The 25610-nt window shown below is 36.5% G+C and overlaps 1 protein-coding gene across 6 annotated transcripts in view; it reads right to left on the bottom strand.

Moving 5' to 3' along the window:
- The window catches only part of TBL1XR1 (TBL1X/Y related 1), a 189520-nt gene that overhangs the window by 32941 nt on the left and 130969 nt on the right, over positions 1 to 25610 (bottom strand). For 4 of the 6 annotated variants that reach the window (XM_027111536.1, XM_027111520.1, XM_027111529.1 and 1 more), the window contains one exon: positions 9554 to 9656. The exons of the other annotated variants lie outside the window; for them this stretch is intronic. In XM_027111536.1, the coding sequence (XP_026967337.1) occupies positions 9554 to 9611 (58 nt within the window). In that variant the 5' untranslated portion in view covers positions 9612 to 9656. The remainder of the gene's footprint in view (positions 1 to 9553; positions 9657 to 25610) is intronic. 6 annotated transcript variants of the gene reach the window in all.

The following is a 25610-nucleotide window of genomic DNA, read 5'->3' as shown; positions in this document are numbered from 1 at the left end:
TCAAAGAATATCCTAAGAGTTGCAGGTAGAACGATGTCAATTTTTGGCTGGAATGTTGCCTATATCCCCAATTTTTTTTGTGAGGTCAGGTACTCACTGCCATCTCAAGTTATTACGTATGTGCTTAGAATGTTCTCAAATAGCAAGAAAACAACCCTAAAGCGGCCATTAGCACAGTTTTGGCACTTATTGCTAATGTTTACCCTAAAGAAGGTCCATACTTAAATGCTCTGCTGTAAATACATGCTGAACTCAGCTATAACTTTTTATTTCTAGTTACAGCATTACACGACAGCTTAAAATCATTATGTTCAAAACTACTCTTCTGGGCTTCCCTGGTGGCGCAGTGGTTGAGAGTCCGCCAGCCGATGCAGGGGACACGGGTTCGTACCCCGGTCCGGGAAGATCCCACATGCCGCGGAGCGGCTGGGCCCGTGAGCCATGGCCGCTGAGCCTGCGCTCCGCAGCGGGAGAGGCCACAGCAGTGAGAGGCCCACGTACCGCAAAAACAAAAAAAACAAAAAAAACTACTCTTCTTCTTCCCCTCCCTAAAACTTCTTTTTCCTTAGAAATGTCTCACCTTACTTTGCTATACCTGAAGGTCATCCTAACTTCCACCTCAGCCCCTGGCATTCCACCATTTTGCCAAATCCTATCAATCCTCCCTCTCTGGTCCCTGTCATCAGCTTTCCTTTTGTGCCAGAATGTGGAATTTAGTCCCCCATCATCCTCTGCCTGGACTACTGCTGTCATAAGTTCCTTTCCTCTGTTCCCCAGTCCAGTACGCTTGCTACACCATAGCCAGACTACTACTTGTAAAACAAAAACTGATCATGCTGGGCTTCCCTGGTGGAGCAGTGGTTAAGAATCCACCTGCCAATGAAGGAGACACGGGTTCGATCCCTGGTACGGGAAGATCCCACATGCCGCGGAGCAACTAAGCCCGTGCGCCACAACTACTGAGCCTGCGCTCTAGAGCCTGTGAGCCACAACTACTGAAGCCCGCGTGCCTAGAGCCCGTGCTCTGCAACAAGAGAAGCCACCGCAATGAGAAGCCCACGCACCACAAAGAAGAGGAGCCCCTGCTCGCCGCAACTAGAGAAAGCCCACGTGCAGCAACGAAGACCCAACACAGCCAAAAATAAATAAATAAATTTTAAAAAACAAAGTATGTTTAAAAACAAACCAAAAAAACTGATCATACCACTCCTTTCCTGAGTACTTTCAATGATCCTTTGGCCTTCATAATCAAGGCCAAACTCCTAAGTGTGGCACACAGTTACTTTTGTAATCTTGACCCTACCCATCTCTCCAGGCTCATCTCCCCAATTCCACCCTCCCACTCTTCCCAATGCACATTAAATTCAAGTGACTGCCAACTACAAGGTAACACCTAGAATATATTGTGCTATCTCATGCCTTTGGGCCTTATGCGTTCCTGTGCTCTTTTCACCTATGTGAATAGAGGTGAAGTCCTTCCTTCTGCTGCTCCAGGGCTGATCATTCTCTTCTATGCTAATCCTATAACTTGTATATGTATAGCATCTATACGGGTTGTGTGTATGTATATGACTAACAGACTGGCTGCCTGAGGATGGGGTTTATGTCTAGTAATCTTTCAGTTCTGGGAAACTAGATGTCACCTAATTATACCAGTGCTCAAAAAACATTTGTTAAGTCAGAATGCAATTCTACTGTAATTTATCTTAGCACATCAGGAAATCTATGCATCTAGGAAAAACATACAACTTAAATCTCCCTTGAGAAACTAAAACCTGAACCAGGGTTATGCCAAAATATATTTATTTGCACTTATCTGTAAATATATATGCAGGTAATACTTTTTCAGGGACAACTTTTGATCTACATGGTAAAAGGCAAAAAGGATCAACTTAAATCTGTGAAATGCTGAAGTCTAGCCTGCTTGCCTAATACAGCATCCCTTGTTTCCAGGGGTAGAAGCAAATGATATAAATAATACTCTGTATAAAGATATTGTAATCAAATATTCTACACATTCACTAGCGTGATTAAGATTTGGAAGGTAGAAAAGGAATTCCAGAGAGGAGTAAGGTTGAAAACCACAAAGTTCAGTATACAGTAATTCAGTTACATTCAGTGATAAAGACCAGCAGTGGTAGGGGGTCTATGTGGAGTTACCCTTGAGACCATGCACTGTTCCCATGTAAGAAATGAGGTCACAAGACAACCATTTTCTACATATTGCTTGTTTCAGGAGTGCTTTCCCTTGGCATGACAGGGATTATATTCTCAAAGGGAAGTCAAGTCCTCTAGAGCCTGTCTCCTTTGCAAATTGAGAATACAGGACCATGAAACGGGGCCTTGAACACGGTTATGGTGTAGGGTGTCTGAACAAGGGGGTGTTGGGGAAATGTAAAGCTTAACTACTATCACAGCACAGTGCCCTGGTCTGGAAGCAAAATCTGATTTATCCAAGGTCCTTTTTAAGCTTCTGGTCAGAAAAGCCCAGAAAGTTATATCCCTGCTTCCATCACCATAACACTCCCTTGCCCCCAAATCTGTTTCCAATTCTGTCCTACAGACCCAGAGCTTTGTTTACTATAAAAAATTCCCTACTTAAATGCTTAAAGGTTTTAGAAAAGGTAAAAAGAAGTAGAGGAAAAAATGCTATAGGGGACCTTGTATGTTGAAGAGTTAGACCTTGTATGTTGAAGAGTTTTTTAAGTTAGCACTTAAAAAAAAGGGAAGAAGAAGAAAAAAAAATTACAATACCAAAACTCAAATACAACTGTTAAAAGTTTTTATTTCCAGGCTTCCCTGGTGGTGCAGTGGTTGGGAGTCCGCCTGCCGATTCAGGGGACACGGGTTCATGCCCCGGTCCGGGAAGATCCCACATGCCGCGGAGCGGCTGGGCCCGTGACCCATGGCCGCTAAGCCTGCGCGTCCGGAGCCTGTGCTCCACAATGGGAGAGGCCGCAATAGTGAGAGGCCCGCGTACCGCCAAAAAAAAAAAAAAAAAAAAAAAAAGTTTTATTTCCTTCTTTCCAGCACAGTACACTGGCTATACAGTTTTGTGCCCTTAAAGTATATATATAACTATGAACATTTGATATGAATTATATTTTCTGAAATAATTTTATTATCATAATATTCAGCCAATAAATGTACTTAGCTAGTAAATTATTCATCCTATGGCTGGTCATTTGGACTTTCCCAATATTCACTATTTAAAAAGACTCTTACCTCAAATATCTATGTGTATAGGCTTTTGATATATATATATATATATGTTTTTCTCCTTAGGATGGAGTCCCTCAAAAGTAGAAGGGGACATCAACATTTTAAAGGAAGTTCATGATTGCCAAATTGCTTTTCCAAAAAATTGTACAAATTTATAATGCCATCAGCAATTTATATGTTTCCTTATACCCTTGCTACGCTGGCTATTCCTAAAAAAAACAAAAAGATTACTATCAAGATTGAACAAGTTCTCTGTTTGGCAACTATTAAAGGACCTTTGTCTTTTAACAAGTATGTCAGTAGGAATGTGTAATAGGAATTTCCTTTATCAGCAAAAAAATAGTCAGCTTACAAAAAAGAGGAGAAAAACTGATTTGGAAGTATAAAAGTATAGTAATTACCAGCATTTATGACAACTGCTTGCTGTTTGTTGCTAAGGAGTCATGTGTAAAACAACTCCGTGTGTCAAATCAATGTTACTGCATATTTTATTTTATTATAAAGCAAAACTATATACCTACTTACACTCTTGTAACTGACCATCTACTCATAAAAACTGAAAGAAAGACTCACGGTGGATATACCAGATGCTGAGCTCCCCTCACTCCCATGCTTCCCGGCTAGAGGCACATTACTGATAGCCAGTTTAACCTAACTCCATCCCGCTGCTGTAAAAATCTGTTTATAAATGGCACCAGCAGGGCATATGTAGGAAGGAATGTTTATCTAGCCCAGTTCTGAGTCAAGAGAAACCACACTGTCATTTTATTGCTGATATTTTACTGCCCGTTGTCCGGGTTAATACAAAGTCACTAAATGAAAAAGACAAATGAATGGGCTCTTTGGTGTTGTAAGTCAGAACCTTAACGTTATATATAAACATTCAGATTAGTTTGTGCCCACTATGATCATGTTTAGATTTCCAAATTAAGTGTGTGTTTGATGTGTGATCTTAAAAGCAAATATAACATTTTAAGTAAGCATCATGTCAGAAGAAGTGGTGTGGTACATGGCCTATTTCCTAGGAGACACAATATCCCTTTGAAACGATTAGGAAACAGTGGAGAAAAGTGGGGTGCAGTAGAGACAAGACGATCTTTCATGAAGCAAATGCTTTAAGCCTACATACATCATCACCTTCTTATAAAAGGAGACTACATGGCAAGATGAATCTTAGTTCTAAAAACATGAGGATTTTTAAAAATAACAGTACTCAGAATCACAATCTAGAAAATTACTCAGTAACAAGCACATGTTGTTTTTGCATTTTCCAGTTAGTTTTCAATCATAAGATGCAACCGTTTCATAGCACTCAACATTCAAGTTCACCATAAATATGTTACTGAGTTCCTAAACATGTAACAGATGACAGTTAAATCTAGAATCCAGAATTCTCCCCTAAACCAAATACACAATTTAAGCAAAATAAAATTTCATCTTAAACAAAGCAACAAGAAAGACGGGTGCCACAAAGTTCACAAATAATTGCCAGGAACAATTTCTTTAGGAAAAAAAAAAAAAACCTGTGAATAACTACAGGAGAGTCAAGTGATACAAAGGGGGAGCAGATGGGGGGAAGGAAAATTTAACAGATGCAAACCAGCTTAGCTCTTCTAAAATTAACACTGCATCAGGTTTTGTTATATACAACTAACTATAGTATGTACCACTTAGTACTTATTCTGCATATGGTTGCTAGATAGGAGTTGTTAGGGCAATCAAATTATTAATGGCCTTGGGTGAATGCTAATTAAAGGGAGCATACTGAATCAAATCCATCATTACTTACAGTACTACATGTCTAATACACTCAATTTCCAAGTCATCTCAAAAGAAAAAAAGAATAACAAATTTTATTCCCCAGGAAATGTGTTAAATATGAAAAGTCTAGTTCATAATAGTGCAAAATGATGATGACCGAAGTAATATGTTTAGGGTGAACTTTCTAGAGATAAAAATAAGAAAGACAAAAGTTTCAACACAGTAAAACCATCCCACAATAAATAAACTTTCCTCTTAATTAATTTTAATGAATAGAGAAGGATGGTTTATTTCAAACAGAAGTTTATAAAACATTTGAGGCTATCACACTATAGTCTCTTTCCAACACGTAACAAATTTTATGAATGAGAAAATGGGGAGCTCTGAGAAGTTATGTATCTGGGGGCGGGGGGGTACTTTTAACAGGTTATATTTTCTAGTGCTGATAATATTCATAATAGAAGATTTAGCACACAGTATAAAGTTTTTAAGATTAAAACAATTTAAGTGATTTTATTTCCTCTGGAGATGGATACCACAGTCCAGTCAACATTAAACACTGCAGAGAATATAAGAAGCTCTTACTGAAAACATTATTTCTAAATCACACATTTATCAAAAAAGAACAAGACTTTCATAAGGTGTTTTTAGACTTTCTGAGAACTTTTCAGGTAATGAGACAAGCAGGAAGGAAATTTTACTTTCCTTTGTGGCAGGTCTTTACAAACCAGCCCTTTGAATGTCTTGGCACAGACATTTTCTTTGCTGTAAATACTTCTTTTCTTCCTATCTCCTAATCCGATTCAGTACTCTTTTAGAGGGAAGGTAGCAATATTAAGATTCTTTCTTCTGCATTGTTTTAAATCTTTCAAGTGAAATAACTATGGCCTGAAAGTAATTGACATTTTTTCTTAGCTATTTAACAACTAATTCTCCGTAAGAGTATGAAATTCTTGTAAGTTACGGTGATAAATAAATACTGAATCCCCAAAACAACCCAGAGAAGGAACTACTGGACTAGGTGATTCCAAAAACTACAATCCACTACAAAAGTGGCCATTTTAATGTATAATTAGAGATCAGAATCACAAGTGGCAAGTGTTAAGATGGGTTAGATTCCGAGCTCTATCTGAAACCTGTCCTGAGTTGACGGATGTTTCTTAAACTCTTTCCTATCTCTTATCTCTGGAATTAATTTCAAATGAATGTCTCACGGTATCCTTTATGTCATAAACATGCCTCATCATTCTTGCTAATCCTTGCCTACAAATAAAAATACACCACTTTAGGGGCAGCTCCCTCTTTAGGAGATATTCTCACACTCCAAACCTCAGTATGTACATTTCAGGCTTTCTACTTTAGCTCAAACACTTACTAAATATAATTTTTCTTTCAAGATATTGTGGACATGCAACACTTTCTTGTGTTACCAGGTCCCCTTCCCTCTCCCTGGAACACACCCTCTATCTCGGACCTTCTTACTGCGTCCATCCTTTCTGTGGCGGGGCCAGAAAAGGAAACTGGAAGTACCACTATGCTGACTTCTCATTCCGTTCCCCAGCAGTCTTCAAAACACAAGCTCGTCTGAAAAGTACCTCCTTCCTTTTCAAATGAGCACCAGATTCACCACATTACGCAATATAAGATAATGTGTAATTTAATAAGGCAAAATGGGAAATTTACTCAATTATTCCTATCAGAACCTATACGAAGGCTGCGTACTGCCCACATTTACAGCAATTATGTTTTTAAAAATCACAAATCGGACATTATTTGGCATGAAAGAATACACTTATGAGCTATTCACACCTAAAATTAGTCTGCAATAGCTGAGTTAAGGAATTTGGGACCTATCAATTTGAGTGGGCTTTTTTCCTCAGTAGTTTATCATTTTGGTTGTTGCAGTTTCAGAGTCTTTCTGAAGCAGAGATATGAGGGGGTAGGGGGGTGTCATTTCTCCCTCTGTGTGGAGAAAACAAAAAAATTAAAGACTTTTAAGAAACAACTGCCAGAGCAAATCTGATGGAAACCACTGCCTAACACAGAGTTCTGAGTGTTGAGAATAACAAACATGTGCTTTTCCAATGTGTGTGCTATACATTCAAGCTTATAAAGCAAATTTATGTTGTGACCTTTCCTGAACAAATCACATTTGAATGAGAAAACTCTGTATTAATAGTTCATGCAGGAGAAAACAGTTTCAACATAATCAAAGATTTCAAGATCTAGAATTAGATTTAGGGAAAAATGGCACAATCTTCGATTTTGAGTTTTTAAAGTGAGTTTGTAAATAATTAGCAACCATGTACTATTATCAAGTTGTTTTATATTTTAATTTTCTGGAAGACAATTTTATTTTACAATGTAAACCCATAATAAAGTCACTTCTGTATTTAAAAAAAAATGTCATCAGTGTAGCCTGATTTTCCCCTATAAAACATAATGTAAACAGGAAGTTACCAATTTTATAAAGGGACTGGTGTTCACATTTTTAGAGATGTGGCTTAACATCATACTTCATCACCAGTACGACTGCAAAGTATAAAGTTTTCTAAAGAATACACAAAGCACAACTAGGAACACAGTTAACAATTACACAGACTTAATACGATAAATATCAGTCTACCATACAAAGTTTTTTGTGAAAAAATATTATTCTTGCTTTACGTTTACTGCAATATAAAATACCTTAAAGCATGAAATTTAGAAGCATTTCCTCTGAGAACATAAGCAACTTTAAGACTTTTCATAATATTTAATCACTGGACACTCTTTCAGAAATTAATCCAGAGTATTCTTTTACTGTCCCTTTCACTTGCTGTATTTTCTTATAGCGACATAAAACATCAACCTGTGGGTTTCTGTTTGGAAATAAGATTTGAGCGTTCATTCATCTCTCTAACTTCACCTTCCCCTACTTCACCTCAGCGTAGGCTGAACCACAGGATGCTGCTGAGCATTACAACTGCTTCTCATCTCCAGAAACAGTAGTTTCATATGGTTGAACCTAAATAGCTGCCTTTGCAACATATCTACAAGCCATTACAATATACTTCCCATGTACTAATGTTTCACACTGTTTTTTGCTTTAGTGTCTAAGGCCTCAAAGCTCTAGCTTAACTGGTGGTCAGATTCAAAGGCAGAAAAACCAGAGTTCATTTTGACTCAACAAATTCTTTCCAAATGGTCCAAAGTACTATATAACAATATCCAAACATGAGCATACATGTTACGTATGTAACAGTCATTAAATCACTACCATTTCCACTTTATTAATCATTATATCTTATGCAAGATATTCTATGGATGTCCTCCTTGGATATGCCTTCAATACCAGTATACCAATTGAAAATAAAACAAAGCAAAACAAGATCTATTAATTTCAAAGCTTCATAACAAGTTATTCTGCATTCTTGGTTACTTTACTTTCTTCTCCCTTTTTCCCTCCCTACCATTGTTGGACATAATTTTCTCAGCTGTTCCAAGCCAGAGAGGAGAAGTGATGGTGCTTGGGAATAGAAAATCCCATGCCCAAGAGAAAAGCTCAGAACTGGAGTGCAGCTGGGAACATCTCAACAAGCAGAATCTAAGATCTAAGGCCTTGTTTACATTCCCTGCCTAAGAAAGAACAACTAACTAAGCCCTATAAGAAAAATAACTAGAGTTTCAAACCAAAATTGAAGGCTCAACATTCTACTCTATTCCTTCCATCCCCTCTCAAAAGTGACTACCAAAATTATCTTTTTATACCAAACCGTACCTTACTAAACATCTCAATAACTTTAAACTATAATTTCTAAAATTCAACCTCTCCAGCATTTTTTCAACCACCAAATGATTCACTCTCATGTTAACAACCTAACTTACCACTGCAGTCCATCTTCTCCACCATCCTATGTCCCATCCAACCCAAGTTTTTCCCTCCTCTACTTTTACATTTTTTTCCCCTAATCCATCCCACATCTTCCCTCATAGTTTTCCTTCTGTTTTATGACAACACCTCTTAATCTATCTAGAAAACTGGGAGATCACTGACTTAATACTGATTACAAATGACTTTCAATGATTTATATTTACTAATCACTCCCCAATGAAATACATTAGTAAAATTCAGGTCAAAGACACATTTAATCAATTGGGATGACATTTATGAAAGCATTACGAAAAAATATGGCTAATTTACCTTTTGACATGCTAACTGCAATCAGGACCAGTAACATTAAGCTGAGGATTCTGAATATACATTATCAAATTGATGGTATCTGAGAATTTGTATGTTCCTACCAACCGTGTGCAATAATCTCACTTCATTACAAATTACAAAAATGGTCTTTGAACAGTGAAAGCCAAACCACTTGTTACAAATATTTGCCTGAGATGATTCCAACATATTTGAAAGAGTCAGAGAGTTAAACCATGCAGTAACACATAGCTTTAAAATGGCAGTCCAGACATTAAGGAAACATACAAAGTTCAACAGTTTGGACTGGTACAAATTTCAAATGCATAAAAAGTTATTTTGAGAATATTAAAATAATTTGAGGCCTATTTACTTTATGAAAGTACTCACCTGACTCTTGCAAGTATCTATATACCAAGAAGTTGACCTCATCACTGCTTATACTCATCTTTATTCCCACTTAAACCATGAGGTCACAACACAGGATATAACCCTAAAAATAAAACAAAGTTAATTAAGTATTTTCTCAATAAAATATTTTAAACAAAATGTAAACAATGTTGTAAAAACCATATGATTTTATTAAATAATGTAAAATGAAGGTTAGATATATTGCCTATTAATAAACCCTAACAAATATAGTTACTTCCAATAATTAGTAATAGATTATACAACCAAAACACGGCTGGGTCTCTTTTTCTGCAACATATTGGCAAAAATGATTCAAAATTTACAAAAGGGCCTTTGGCATCATATTTTAATGATTATATCAAATAGCATAAAAAGTCATTCCTTTTTTCTCCTTAACTGTAAAAAAAACAGTATATTTTAAGAATCAGAATATTATTTAGGAAAAGACTGATTTTAGACTACTGGAAGAGGGATGAGCCATCCATGCTGGTTTTGTCTACGTAATTCAGTAGAACATGAAGTCTCTAACTTCTCAACATCTAATCTGCAATGTTCAAGTTTCAAAAAGCTCTAGGAATGCATAAGGCAGAGAGGTTAGAGTACAGTTCTGAAAACTCAAATGATATTCTCAGAAGTAGGGAAAGAAGGAAACTGAGACATAACTTAAATATGTCCTAATTATATTTATCCGTTCTCATGTCACAGAAGGGATTTAAAGAAAAGGTCAGCAAACTTTTCCTGTACAGAGCCCAACAGTAAATACGTTAGGCTTTGGCAGTCATATAGTCACTGTTACAACTACTCAATCTGCAGTTGTAGTGCAAAACCAGAAACCATGTTCCAATAAAACTTCATTTAGCAACACTAAAATATGAATTTCATGTGACACTGTTGTGTCATAAAATATTTTTCTTTTGATTTCTTTTTCAGCACTTATTTAAAAACCTTTTTTAGTTTGTGGTCCTTATAAAAGGTTAGTGGGCCAGACTTGGCCCACAGACTATAGCTTCTTGGTCCCTTGTTTAAAAAAAGGATATACTGACATCTATTCAGTGTAAAAGGGTAACTAATCATTGGCCTATGCTGATTGTTCTGCCGCATCATGAATCTCTTACGATGCAGGGTTAAGAGTATATTTAAAAATCACAAATTAATAAGCACTTGAGCAGGCTACTATGTGACAGGAACTGCTACTGCTGTAAATTATGGAAAACCTGGTGACTAAACACTCATCGAGCTCATCTCAGAAAAAAAGAAAGACAAACAAGGAGGTAATAACAATTCCCCCTTGGAAATACACAGAGGAAGCCCTAACCAATCTTAGTAGTCTGGAAATACATCTCCAGTACTAGAGTACAGTTCTGAAAACTCAAATGATATTCTCAGAAGGAGGGAAAGAAGGAAACTGAAACATAACTTAAATATGTCCTAATTATATTTATCCGTTCTCATGTCACAGAAGGGATTTAAAGAAAAGGTCAGCAAACTTTTCCTGTTCAGAGCCCAACAGCAGACCTGAAGGATAGATGGGAGGAGAATGAGAACATGAATATTTGGGGAGGAAGGCAAGGAACAGAAGCAATCCAGTGAGCAGCAACAGTCGGTGGAAGGGCTGGGGGAAGAAAAAGAAAGAAAACATGAAGCAAGGCTTGAGAGGGGCCTTGAAACCATCACTTAAGAGAAAAGTAATGCCCTAAAAGGTTTTAAGCAGGGAGGGGGAATGACCACATTTACATTTTTAAAAGATCATCCAGAATTCTAATACGAAGAACAGACTAGAAGGAAAGGTAGCCAAGTTAGGAGGGTGCTGGAGTAACCTAAAAACCTGGACTGTGGCATTAGAGCTGAAGAGAAATACTAGGATTCCAAAGATATTTAGGAAGCAGACTCAAGGGTGATTGACTGGACACAGAGTTCAGGAAAAGGGAAGAATCTTTTAGGACATCTGGATGAGTAGTACTTCATTTACTGAGATGAGAAACCATGGAGGAAAAGTAATGACCACCTTCATGTGAAGAAAAATGCACCTCACCCCCGCCCCGATTTAACTCAAATACTATAATTAGTCACCTGAATGTGATACACATATGCATCACACTTAACAGAATGATAAAGGTAAATACTCCTATAATTGTGGCTCAAGACTCCTTGTCTAGATGTCCCTGTGGCACAGCAGATGATCTGTGCTCTGGAGGACATCTTGCTCAATTCTATCCTGACCCACAGTAATGTGTAATAATGTGCTCGGCACACGTAGTAGGTACTCAATAGTCAATTTTGAAAGCCTGTTGACTGAATGATTTAAAAAATAAAACCACACCACCCATTTTATCATTATAAGAAATTAAATCACAACTTGACCAATCATAGGTATCTGTTTGTCAGGGGAACAATGAGTCACTGCTTGATGAAGAGGATTTCCCAAAATGAGATTGGTTAAGTGGAATTCTAGTAAAAGACTGGTAAAGAAAACAGAGTAAGTATTCTTTTTCTCTAATATATCATTCAGTCCAATATTCAAATAATGAATAATGGCACTGAAGTACCTATGTAAAAATTTTCAACAAGGCCTGGTTCCAGTAAGCAAAGGTCACCAAAATGTCCCAACTTAAAGCAGTGATCATGGGTGCTTCTGCATCACCTAATATATTCCAGGGCAAAGAAAAACACAAGTCAAAATGATATAGATTATTATCTATAAAAATTCCCATAATAAATACATATTATTGGTGGTATATTTTTTAAAGTCAACAAGAAACACTAAACAAGAAGAACAGGAAAGTTCTTATCTGTTCAAATTGCTATGAATGGGTTTATTACATTGATCATGGTACCAGATTAGTTTCTGTAACCAAAAGTTACAGAACCAAATTTTTTTTTAAAGGGAAAAGGGTAAATTGTTCAAATTTCAAAAGGGTTATTCTAGCTCTAGTCCTACTTCAGCTAGCTCTTATATTCCTGGAGAGAAAGAACATTATTGTTTTCCCTTATACCAAGTATATCCCTAGGATGGACAAAAGCACTGTGCTAAGAGCTAGGAATAGATAGACGAAATAAAGTTGTCCCAAGCCTTGCAGAATTGACAGTTTTTCAGTGAAGAGAAACATACAAACAAATGTGTCCTTGAAAAGAGAAAAAAAAAAAACCCCAGCAAAGTCAATGCAATCCTGCATTAAAAGTTTCAGTCACAGTAGCAATAAAATTACATAGACTCTGTAAAGACCTGAGTTTATCCACTTTCAAAGACATTTAATTCTAGAATATGCTTTCCTATGAAACTGGTCTGTTTAAATTCTAACATCAAAAGGTCACCTGAAAAGAACAGGAAATTAGACAACATTTCAGAAACTAACACAACCCTGTAAAGCAATTATACTCCACTGAACAAACAAACAAACATTAAGACATTCCCTGCTTGAAAACTCCAGTATTCACTTTCAAAACACCTTAAAAAACCTGTATGCCAGAGAGCAAAATTAAAGAAAATGCCACCACTTTCATTAATGGACTCACCATAGCTTTGCAGAACTGGTCCATTTTGATTTGTTTATACATCTATAATATGATGTAGTCTTCATCTGCCCCAGGTGAAGACCAGATACTCATACCAGCTATCACCGATTTTCAGGGTGCACATAAAAACCTTACCACTGTACTTCCTCCATCGTGGTATCTTTCAGAACAACTACCCTTAAACAAGGTCACAAAACAACAGTGAGACACTCATCCAATCTTTACCCTATACCAAAGAGGTCCAGCCCTCAATGTCATGCCTGGTAGAGGTTACTATGTGTAAAATAAGTCCTGCCCTCAAGGAGCTGATGGACTCTTAAACAAGATATCCAAAATAAACCAAAACGTCCTAAAATCACAAAGCATTTTATTTGTATATTCTGCTGGATCATACCTATTCATCCTTAAATAGTAAATGACTGAGTTCTAAAAAAAAAAAAAAATTAAATACCTTTGTACTTTCCTAAGTCTCAGAAACAGCCTGTAAAATCATAAAAGCTTTTATTCAAAACTTCCATCAGTTACAGGCAATCAATTACTTAATTCAAGACCCACAGCTATATTAAAGTAGCCAGAAGTAAAACCAAAAATTACAATCTTAACCAATATTTAGCCAAGTGTTTATATTTAAAAGCACACTTAATATTTTAAATGTTTAGTATGAAATATTTTACTTCAAGACTTTATAGACAACAATCTAGCAAATATTACAAAAACAGGACTGCTGATGCAATTCAGCTACGATTCCTTCAACTGAACATGTACGGCATTTTCAGCACCACAAAACTGAGTTCAGCATTCACAAACTGGATAATAACTGCTCCAAGTATTAACCATCTCCTCGTTTGTTCTTCTACACATCTAGCACATTTCTACCTTTGGCCTCAAATAGGACAGATACTATATTCTTTTCTGATACCATTTCTGGAGCATACCAGAGCCCAACTATTATCCTAAATCACATTATTTTAAATTTACAAGATTGAAAAAACAGTAAAACTTATGGACAGAGAGAAAAAAACCAATAAAGATATTCTTAAATCTCCTGCTTACAACACACTATTTAGAGGTCTGAAAACCTTTGCATTATCCAAAATCAAATGCACGATCAAAATTTCTTTATCTTACAAAAATAATTTAGTCCAAAATGTACAGTGGTGGCATAGTATCCCATAACAGACACATTAGTTTCACTTTTGCTTTGTTCAACATTTAGATGATTCTAAATTTTCACTATTCTAAGTCTCCTATAAGACTATTTATGCTTAAAGTTGTTTTTTCTTCCATTTCTTTTTGGTAGGTGTACATTTATGAATAGTCCTCTAGATCAGGAAAAGTCCCTACAAGTAAATTACCGGACAAAGGGAATAGCTAAATAGCTATTGTGATTCTTAATGAATACCAACAAATTAGATCCACTCAAAAGACAACCAATTCAGGACCCCTCAAGCTGAAACATTAGGAAAATGTTCAACTTAACCAATAATAAACAACAACAGCAACAACAAAAACATGTTGGCCATAACATTAGCAAACAGTTAAAAATAATACTCAATATTATCAAAATTGGTGACAAAAGAGAAACTGTATCTTTAAATACAGTATCTACAACTACTGGCCATAGCTGTCTAATAGTTGAAAAAAAGAGCAACAATGTTAAAAGCTGCTAAAAGAACTCTGATGTTAAAATAACAGTTGTTTTAATATTGACAAATAATTATCAAACAATGTAACCCTGGACATGTTGGGATACCCTTCCAAATAAACATTAATGACCCACAGGGGCCCAAGGTGATTGATATGTTGGGAGTCCATCTAGCAGAAAGAATGACTCAGGCTTCTCTGGAACTCAGCAGCTGAGACATGGGGTGACCATAATTCGCAAGATGAAGAAAACTGTGGCTTGCCTCTTGTAGCATTCACTGACACTATCTGCGAAAGACAGTACTACTTTACTACTACTGCCTTCCATTTGGAGACCTATTCCATTCTCAGCCCTGTGGTTTAAATGGGATGGACCTCCTGGTCCAAAGGAAGGCATTTATTTGCTTAAGCCAACCAGCAAATCATATCTTTGGTTTAGGGCTGACATTCCTCCTCCACAGACTCACACCATACCCCACGTGTCCCAACTCAATCACTCCCAGTAAGTGAAACATTAGAAGACGTGTGCTGGTTTCTATGAAAGTCAACCTCCTCCTTTCACAGGAGTGGGCAGGCAACAAGGGCACTCTGTGAAGCCTGGGATGAATGTGCATCACTGAGGTTAGAACAGAGCTATCAGAGAGAAAGAGAAGGAGGGCAGAGCAGAGACAAGAGAAACTGTGTCCTTGATGACATTGAATATCTATTGTGCAACTGGATCAAATACTATCTGAAGTTAATTTACCACAGTATTTTGAAGAAGTCAAAAATGAATTTTACTGTATAATCCAGTGAAGATTTGTCAGTTGCAACCTAAAGAGAGCAGACAACCCAAGAAATGTTTTAAAACAAGAAAGTGACTAAAGTCAGTGACAGACTATATTTGGAGAGATAAGGAGTGGAGAGGGGGGTGAGAATCCAAAAATTCCCAGTTGCTTCCAGACTAGAAAGTGAAAAGACTTACTATAGAAACGGACTGCCTAGAGAGCACAGGCCTCTGGGGAGTCACACTTTATATGTGTTAAACTAGAGGTAAAACAGGACATCCCAGCAGAAATGCTCCAGAGTATAGTATTACAATTCACTGCTCATGGCAAGCGGTACCTCTGGTTCTGTTCCCTTCATACAGGAAGGTCAAACTTCCAGTTACTTGTATTACTTTGGGGTGACAAACCAACCCAAACAAATGCTGACTAGACACATTTGTGAGGATGGGGCAATGACAAGTGAAAAGTAAACACTACAATGGTGATGAATTAACAAAGCCTATCGGGGGGAAATGCACTAAAGCACTACTTTTCTGACAGATTTATTTTATTCACTCGTTTAAAACTGGATGAGCACTTCCAATGTGTAAGGCACTATGACAGGTGCTAGAGACATGGCTACCCAATGCCAGGACCAGATCTTGCTGGGAAGATAGAGAACCATTAACTCCAACTTAGATAAGAAAAAATACAGAAAATTATGAAAGCATACACCCTGAGGCTGGGGGTGCAGACAGGTGAAGGATGTAAAATGTGGGTGGCTTACAGGTTTCTGTAATAGGCACAGTGTTGGAAGAACTAATTTTCCTTTTAATTCAAAATGTCTGCAGCACACCAAGTTGCCTTTGCTCCCATCTGTGTGTACACTGCTTCTCATTAATTTGATAAGGAAAATGAAACAGGAGACTATTTGCATTTATTGAGTAGCTGCTACATGCTATGTATGGGGCTAGGTCACATACACATTATATAATTTCCTCTTCAGTGTTATATTCCTCATTTTAACGCAATAGCACCGACACATGAGAATTACACGTCTATATACAGATCTGGGCATTCAGAAATGTTACTCAAATACTATACTGACTCTCCTCAGAGAAGAAAAAAAAAGTATGGAATGTATAATGTAAAAGAATGTAATAACTATAAAAAGAATCAAAATTCTTAGCACTAGGAGGTCCTAGGAAGTTGCTAATTCCAAGCCATGACATATGTTGCCAAGGATATATGTACGGCACAGGTTATCACTACACAGCTTACATGGACCTTGACATGACTGGCAGTCCTAAATGGTCAGCCACCACTACAGTCACAAACAAACTGCTTATAATTCCCTGCTAAATAACAGCTTCTAAACTCACAAAGAATCATGTATCAAAATTTGTTGTATATAAATTCTCAATCTGCCTGTGAAGTGAAGTAACAGTTCATCCACTGCCGTGCTATCTCCATGGGTCATCATAGGAAATTGTCAAATTGTCTTGTTAAAACCATGACACACTGCAAAAATACCAAACTAGGACAACTAACAACAACAACAAAACAAAGTGTATGGAAGGGAAATGAAATAGAGTGAGGAAAGAAATTAAATCAATTTATCCATTAGCTAAGTTATTGGTGGTTATTACCATCTCACGGCTGAACTGTACCCCTCTAGAATTCATACGTTGAAGGCCAACCTCCAGTATCTTAGAATATGACTTTATTTGGAGATGGGGTCTTTTAAGAGGTGATTATGTTAAAATGAAGCCATTAGGGCAAACCTTAAATAATGTGAATATAACTCAACGTGACTGTTGTCCTTTTAAGAGGAGGAAGAGACACGAGGAATGCATGTGCACCAAGGAAAGGCCCTGTGAGGAGGCAAGGAGAAGGCGGCCGCCTGCAAGTCAAGGAGAGGCTTCAGGAGACACCAAACCTGCCGGCACCTTGATCTTGGATGCCCAGCTTCCAGAACTGCGAGGAAATAAAATTCTGTTGTTTTATAAGCCACCCAGTCTGGGGTACTGTGTTATGGTAGCCCTAGTAAACTGATACATATCTATCATCACAAATTCTGATCATTCACTGGAGAACTTTAAAATTACCAATGTTAAGTTCACGATTGCTAGGCTCTGCCTTTCTGAAAATTTGCCTCTGTCTTTAGGAACCTATCCTGTCCTGTAATTGTCAAAGATGACGACATTAACAGGATGCATTAACACTTCATAATCCTCTTCCCCACAGTACCCGCTTGTCTCCTCCACCCACTCCCCATGCAACACTCTCATGAACAGCACAAAAAAACTGCATTATGCTTAATTCCCCACTACATTAAGAACAGTAATTAAAATCCTACTAATGTTAGGTAATAACACTTTTGTGTACATAAAATATGGTACAACGAAGGAAGGTGTATTCTGAGACTTAATTCTGAAGTCTTTCGCAATATAGCTTAAAATGTGTATAAGGTACATTCTGAACTTTTGCAATGTTAAATTAAGATTTCACAAAATTGTATTAGACTAAATGAAATCATGTTTACAAAACTTACTTTTGTAAATCATAAAATGCAACAAATCAGGATTTAGAAACACATAATCTCAAGAAAAAAACATTAAGCTCTAACTGAAATATGTATTTCAGCGTATTTTAATACTAACCAAATTTAAAACAAAATATAAAACCCAGTACAATAAAACCAAATCATTTGACTGATTTCTTAAAGCATTAATGACAACAGCAGACATACATTTCATAGAGCATTAGCCCTGGACTACAACCATGGTTTATTTGTCAGACATTTTAAGGATGTCTTTTCATGGATGCCTGTAACATTAAGTCCAAAGAGAAGCACAGTAGTGCATTTCCTTAAAACAAACAAAAATTCTACCACTCTTGACATTAGGATAAATGCTGAATTTAAACTATTATTTTTAAAGACCCAATCTTATGAGATAATTTTTACTCATACTATTAAAAAGGAGAAAATATCCTTTTAAAATAATTAGTTCTGTATCTCATTTTTTATGTAAGTTTTTTAAGGGTATCTTTAATAATGAGAATATAATGTCCTAGTGAAAAAGTCTACAGTACCCACCCCCACCCAAGAGAAACAAATACAATTAAAAAAAAATAGGTAGACAAGATAGTTTGTGAAGGGAAACTAGCAAGCACTAGCACTGACTTTTACCTTCCAATTTGGGCACATGAGCATCTTTCAGATAATTTTACTAAGAGTGTACCTGGCAATATGTATATTTTACATAAATGTTGATTTCTTATTTTTTTTTAACACAGGCATACCTCGTTTTATTGTCCTGAAGTGTTTTGGTTTTTTTTTTTTTTTTTACAAACTGAAGGTCTGTGGCAACCCTGCATTGTCAAAATGATGGTATTTATTAGCAATAAAGTATTTTTTAAATTAAGGTATGTATCTGTTAAGACATATGCTATTATCACACACTTAATGGACTAAGGTATTGTATAAAGGTAAATTTTATATGCACCGGGAAACCAAAAAATTCACTTGACTCGTTTTATTATAGTGGTCTGACCGAACCTGCAGTATCTCTGAAGTATGGCTGTAGTTGTAGGCAATTTTTGTGCTGTTAGAATTTTTTCTTTTGGTTGTTGTTGCTTTGTTTGTTTTGTTATCAGATTAATGGTCAACAAAGTTGGTGAATCTTAAGAATTTAAAGCATAACTGAGAAGGGATAAACGTCTAAATTGCTTTTCCTTTCCTTTTCCATTGGAATCCAGAGCTCTCGTGTAAATTAAAGACAACATGAGAGACAAATAAGATCTCAGGTATCCTGTATGATTTTAGACAAATCTTCTGGGCCTGTTTCCTCATCTAGAAAATGAGGAAAGTGAAGCAGACAGTAGTCTCTTTCACTTTTAAACTTCAATGATTTGAGTCAGTACAAGTACACAGAGTATTACATGTAAATCTTGCCGGCTAAGAGAGTACCAGATCACATAGTGATTTTTAATAAAGCATTTTTTAATAGGCTTACAAGTGCATGAGAGGATTTTTTAAACTGTCAGACCTCAGATGGACATCTCCAGGAATTAGGAAAAGGGAAAATAAATGAGTCCACCTCATTAAGAAATATTTAAGAACTTATTATGCATAATGCTTATTAGGACCAGCTATCCTTTATAAATACTGACTTATATAAAAGCATAGGCAAATGGTATATCAAACCAATTTTTCATTAGCAACTGAGACTTCTAATGTCAATCATTTGATTCAACTGTGATCTATAGCAGGGGTTTACAAACTCTGGCCTGTGTGTAAATTCCACCCCATCACCCATTTTTGTTTAGCCCACAGTGCCTTGTGGTTTTCACAAAACAATGAACTGTTTTTACAGAACATGTGTCGTTGATTTGATGATAGGGAACACTAACTTTGAATCCCAATTAAGCAATTTTAAGAGTCTCAGCAAAGCTCTCTAGACTGAGAAGAGTAAACTAGCATGCATTATGGGATGAGTCAACTTTAAAGTTCAACTGACACTCGCTACAGCTCTCTTTCTTTTTATACCCAAAAAGCCTCTGATGAGCTGCTTCACAGTCCACAAGTGTGGATTTCAACTTCCCAAACATATAAAAAAGTGGTCGTTCACACAGATGTCTTCTAAAATCCCTTTAAAATATAAAACTATATGATTCAAGGATGGATTCAATAAACATGTGTTAAATGATTGAATAAATTACAGTCAAGGTATGCTGACAGCGGAATAAAGAAGGACAAGAAATTAAAACACTAAGGAAACAGAAGATAGGCCATAGTTCTGGTCTTTTTCAACTATTAAGCAGTAATTAGTCATTCCCAGTCAGTTTGGGAAGGAAAAGTCTGGAAATGAAAAGTCAGGTAAGAAAATAAAAATCAAGACCCTAGTCCCCTCCCAGTAGCAAGAAAAGCTCTGAGTTTGTGGGAATGGGAACCAATATAAGAATGGTAACAGGATTTTCTCAGTTTAAAAACTTACTATTCTGGCTTTGGAACAGAAATGTTACAAGGACCTGTAAGACTGGAATGCAGCTAAAACTTTAAGACGACAGTCACCTGAATGAATGGATACTTGGCTTAAAACTGAGATATCGCAGGCAAAATAAACAGAATAAGGTACCAGGTGTAACAAACTCAAAGAGATGTAAACAAATACTACCTATAACAGTATTTATGAAACAATTTATTGAATAAGGAATAGATATTCTTTGGTTCCTCAAAAGAAAAAAAGACTAAGTAGATAAAAACTAAGACTACTAAGCCCTAAGTGAATCAAAACAAGTGTCCACGGACTGGTTATACCGATACGTGGTAAATTCTTTGGGAGAGCAATAGTAAAAATGTGCAGAAGATTGTTCTGGTAGCAGAGATGTATGATTAATATAGATCAGGTGTCCAAGTATGGGAAAAAGATGTAAAGAGATCACATTCATCCCAATGGGCAATACATGCTTGTTCAAATCAAGAGAAGATGATGTAAAACCAAGTTTAAAACTCAGCAGACTGATACACACACACACCCCCCACAACACACACACAACCCAGCTATGAGTAAATCTTGAAGACAAAAGGCAAAAGAAAATGGAGTAGAAATTGCTGATATATATGAATTGAGGTAGGCTTCCAAAGTTTTATTGAAAAAGGTGGAGTGAGAAGGGATTCCACCATGAAAACCTCATAGGTCAATCTCACAGGGTAAGAGAAAATAGTAGAACTATCCTGTAAGATTTTCTGTTTAAAAAACAGACAGACAAAAAACACAACAGAGAAACAAATCAAGTACATCACTCCATAACCACACGGGGAGAAGGGTCTCCCGTGTCCATCCTTTGTAAGTACTCTACCTAGTCAGGTTATATAGACTTTATAACTGCAAAGACAGACTTTTAATAGTATCTCATTAAAAGATGCTTCTTTCTGTTTCATAGTACATGTACTTCAACAGCTAACACTATTCAAAGTGCTCAAAACTAAAACCCAGATTCATTATCTTTGTCATGCCCATGACAAAGTTTGATTATTTTATTTAGTACAGAAATGAGGTCTGTAGACCCCTGGGGTCCCAAGACTTTTTAAGGGGTCCTAAAGATCAAAATTATTTTTACAGTAATATAAAATATTGTTATAAAATATGCTTTTTTCATTGAATTTATGTTTACACTGATATTACAAATCAATAGTTGGTAAAACTGCTCACACCTTAGTAGGAATCAAGGCACTAACACCTTACAGTATTAGTAGTCATTATACTATTCACCACCAGGCACTTAAAAAAAAAACTCACAAAAATTCTTCACTGAGAGGTTCCTTGATGAAGGAGGACAAACATTTTATTAAAATCTTAACCCTGAAATTACACCTTTTCAATATCCTCTGTAACAAAAAGTACACATACAGTATTTCTGTTGCACACTAAAATGACGGTTGTCTCAAAGAAAAGCACTGTGAAAATGTTTGAATTGCAAGCTGAACTAGCTACTTTTTTCATGGAACACCATTTTTACTTCAAACAACTCACAAAGTATGGTTTTTCAGATTGAGAATTTGGCAGACATTTTCTTGCAAATAAACAAAGTGAATCTGTCACTTTTAAGAAAACAACTAACAATATTTGTTGGCAAGAATAAAACTTAAGCTTTTAAGAGATAATTAGGATTTGGAAAATTTATCAGCCACCATGAGCTTGAGAGCTTCCTGATACTACTCCAAAATTTCTGTGATGAGATCAGTGGGGATGTTAATGACTCTGGTTTTTTCTATTGTGTAATGAACATTTGGAAGATTTGTATAACTCAGTGAACAAATATTTTCCCAATGACTAGCATAAGGTTATGCATGAGGAAAACAATCCATTCAAAGTTCAAGAGAGACTAATGGATTTTAATATAACAGAATACAAAATGTTCATTGATACACTTTCAGAACTTGCACTGCACCTAACCCTTAAGAAACTATCCACTTGTTGAGATTTGGTGTAGTAGCAAAGAACATCCAAATTTATTTGAAAAATGAATTTTTATTTTGATTTAAAAAAATTACATCTATCTATCCTCGAAAGGCCATTAAATTTCCACTGTAACAATGTATCTCAACATGTGAATGCAGAAGCAGATGTGAGAACCCAGATGTCTTCTATTAAACCAGAGATTAAACAGGGACTTCCAAAAATTTAAAACAACGCCACTCTTCTCATGGAAATTTTTTGTCTTGAAAATCATTTTCCGTAAAACATATTATGTGTGTTAAAATGTTATAGATAGGTTTGTTACTGTTATGTTAAAATGCATTAGTACTATAAAACTTCACAGTGTTAATTTCTGATGCAGCATATATTGATAGCTATAACCCATTTAAAGAAAATTTTTCTAGAGTCATTAATAAATTAAGAATGTAATGAGGTACTATGTCTAAAATGTTTTAGACCTGCTAGTATAAAAACTGATTCCCTCTTGGCAATATTGGTGCTAATGTTTTCTGGAAAAATTCAAGAGTTTCCCTGGGGAAATAGACCTCTTACGCCACAATATTGTTCATACTATAATATGACCTAAATCATGAGTGGTATGATTTCTGTTATGTTCATATGGGAATTACATTAGGTATCCTGTAAATTTATACCTAATAAACAAAAAAGGTACTTAAAAGCCATAAACATCTTCATGTAAAAGTTCTAGTTTTGATAAAACATATGGAATCTATTAACTAAAATACGGAGGAGTGAAAATTATACATTTTCTGAGACTACACCTGTAAGTAAACTTCTTTCCAGATACACCCGCTTGTGTGTAAATTTCAATAATTTGACTGAAATTCAGTTTCTCTGTCCTTCATTCAACAAACATTTACTGAGTGCTAATATAAGCCTGGCACTGTTCTAGGCCCTGAATGCTGCAATACAGAAATCCATTAATACAAAGAATGATACTGTACAGAATAGTCTTCACAGCCAAATTCCAGGCTGCATCCCATATTTTTATCAAATTCCTTCACAAAAAGCAGTGAAACGGTGTGGAGGCTGTGGTAAAGGAGCACTGCCCCCGTGACAGTTTCTCCTCCAATGGTGTGGATTCCCACTATCCTGCGTGTCTGCCCAGCCTCACATCTGTGTTAAGTGGCAGGTTCCAAAGGGCTTCAATCCCTTCCCCAACAACTGAAACATGAAGCTGGTCTCTGTCTTGCAGCCTTTGTTTCCTAAAGAGAATACATTCAACACTGCAAACAATGGCAGCCTTCTTCACCATATACATGGAAACAAATAATGCAGGGCCTTGGCACTACAGAATCAATTAAATCATATACTCCATCTGTTAGCTACATGAGAAATAAAAGGAGACAGCTAGCTGAGCAACAAATCTGCAATTATTTATAGTCAGATTTCCAGGCTATACATGGTACAAATTCCATACCTGCCTCTCTGCACTGTGAGGACACAAAACAAAGACGCAGAGGAGATGTGGGGAGTGGAGATCCTGGAAACAGAGGCACATCTGTGTTTAATAACGGCAAGTAACTAATCCACACTCATTTTGCTACTCCTAACCATATCAATAACTGCCGTGGATATATTAGAAGAAATTCAAGCCTAAGCTAATCGGGTTTCCCTTCTTTTTGATATTGTATATAAGCTATTACCACCCTTTTGCCAGGTAGAGAAACCTAGGCCCAGGCAGAATTGCTGGGTAAACACAGCTGTCCCCAGGATCTCCCATCATCCTTTCCCCAGACTAGTCTCCTTTCCGAGCACTCTAATACTTAGCACTCCAGTACTTAGCACTACTCTACCAATGAAACTCTCTGCCTTGACATCTCCCTCCAGCTCCCCCCTGAGCCCCACCTCTGACCCCCTACAATCTAAAACCAGCTGAGCCCCTGCCCTCCTCAATCGGTAGTTGTACTCTAGGTTTTCTACACTAGGTCCCCAACCAACACAGCCAACAAATACATTTCATCCCTTAAAGTTAGGTAGATGACAACCTTAACAATCTGATGTAACAAAATGTCAATGAATAATAATGGCTTGATGTCCTGCTTTCCAAGGAACTTATAACAAATGCATAAATTACATTACCTTAACTCAGTGTTTCTCAAATTTGAGTAATACCAAGTACCTTCTATAAGAAAACAAAGTAACACACTAGTCCCAAGAGTTGGTTTGTATATTTTATTGTTACTAACATATAAATATAAATAAAAACACTAGGCATGGTCCTCATCTGAAAGCACTTCCAACTATAAAATGAAAAAAAAAAACTACCTATCAATACCAAGGTACTGGGCTTCCCTGGTGGCGCAGTGGTTAAGAATCCACCTGCCAATACAGGGGACACACATTCAAGCCCTGGGGTTCGGGAAGATCCCACATGTCGCAGAGCAACTAAGCCCGTGCACCACAACTACTGAGCGCCTGCGCTCTAGAGCCCGTGAGCCACAACTACTGAAGCCCGCGCACCTAGAGCCCATGCTCTGCAACTAGAGAAGCCACTGCAGTGAGAAGCCTGCGCACTGCAACAAAAGAGTAGTCCCTGCTCGCCACAACTAGAGAAAGCCCGCGCACAGCAACAAAGACCCAACTCAGCCAAAATTAAAAAAGAAAATTAAAAAAAATAAAATACCAAGGTACTTTATGTACAATGTCTACTACAGGATTAAAATAAACACAAATGGTCTTACTTTGTTACAAAGTGGCCACCCAGATGATCTAAAATGTGTTATGTATATTATTTTATTTTTAGACTACCACATGGACAAAAAAGTTTTTAATTTCTCATGGAGAAATTACTAACCCAGAATATATCTATAGATGTTGGATGTTACTCACTTTGTGATCTAACAACGTGAAAAAAATGATATAAAGTGGGAGACCTGAAGACAAAAAGAAATATTCGAGGAGGTGGATGTTTTCAGGTCCTTCAATTTATCATTCCTAATATAATCTTGTAGGAAATGGTCAATAATGATTTGAATAATTATACTACTTGTATAATTCATGAAATACAAGTCTATTTCAACACAAATTTAAGTTATTTTTTCATTTACTTGCAACTTATGTAACACTAATATAATTCAACCTTCAAAAGCAGATATACATATGTGACTTAGAAAAATTTTAAAT

Source organism: Aethalodelphis obliquidens, unplaced genomic scaffold (assembly GCF_003676395.1).
Source record: "Aethalodelphis obliquidens isolate GAN/ISIS:26980383/991018 unplaced genomic scaffold, ASM367639v1 scaffold1, whole genome shotgun sequence".
Taxonomy (NCBI): Eukaryota; Metazoa; Chordata; class Mammalia; order Artiodactyla; family Delphinidae; genus Aethalodelphis; species Aethalodelphis obliquidens.
Note: the sequence above shows the minus strand (reverse complement) of the source record. Positions and strands in the feature narration are given on the sequence as shown.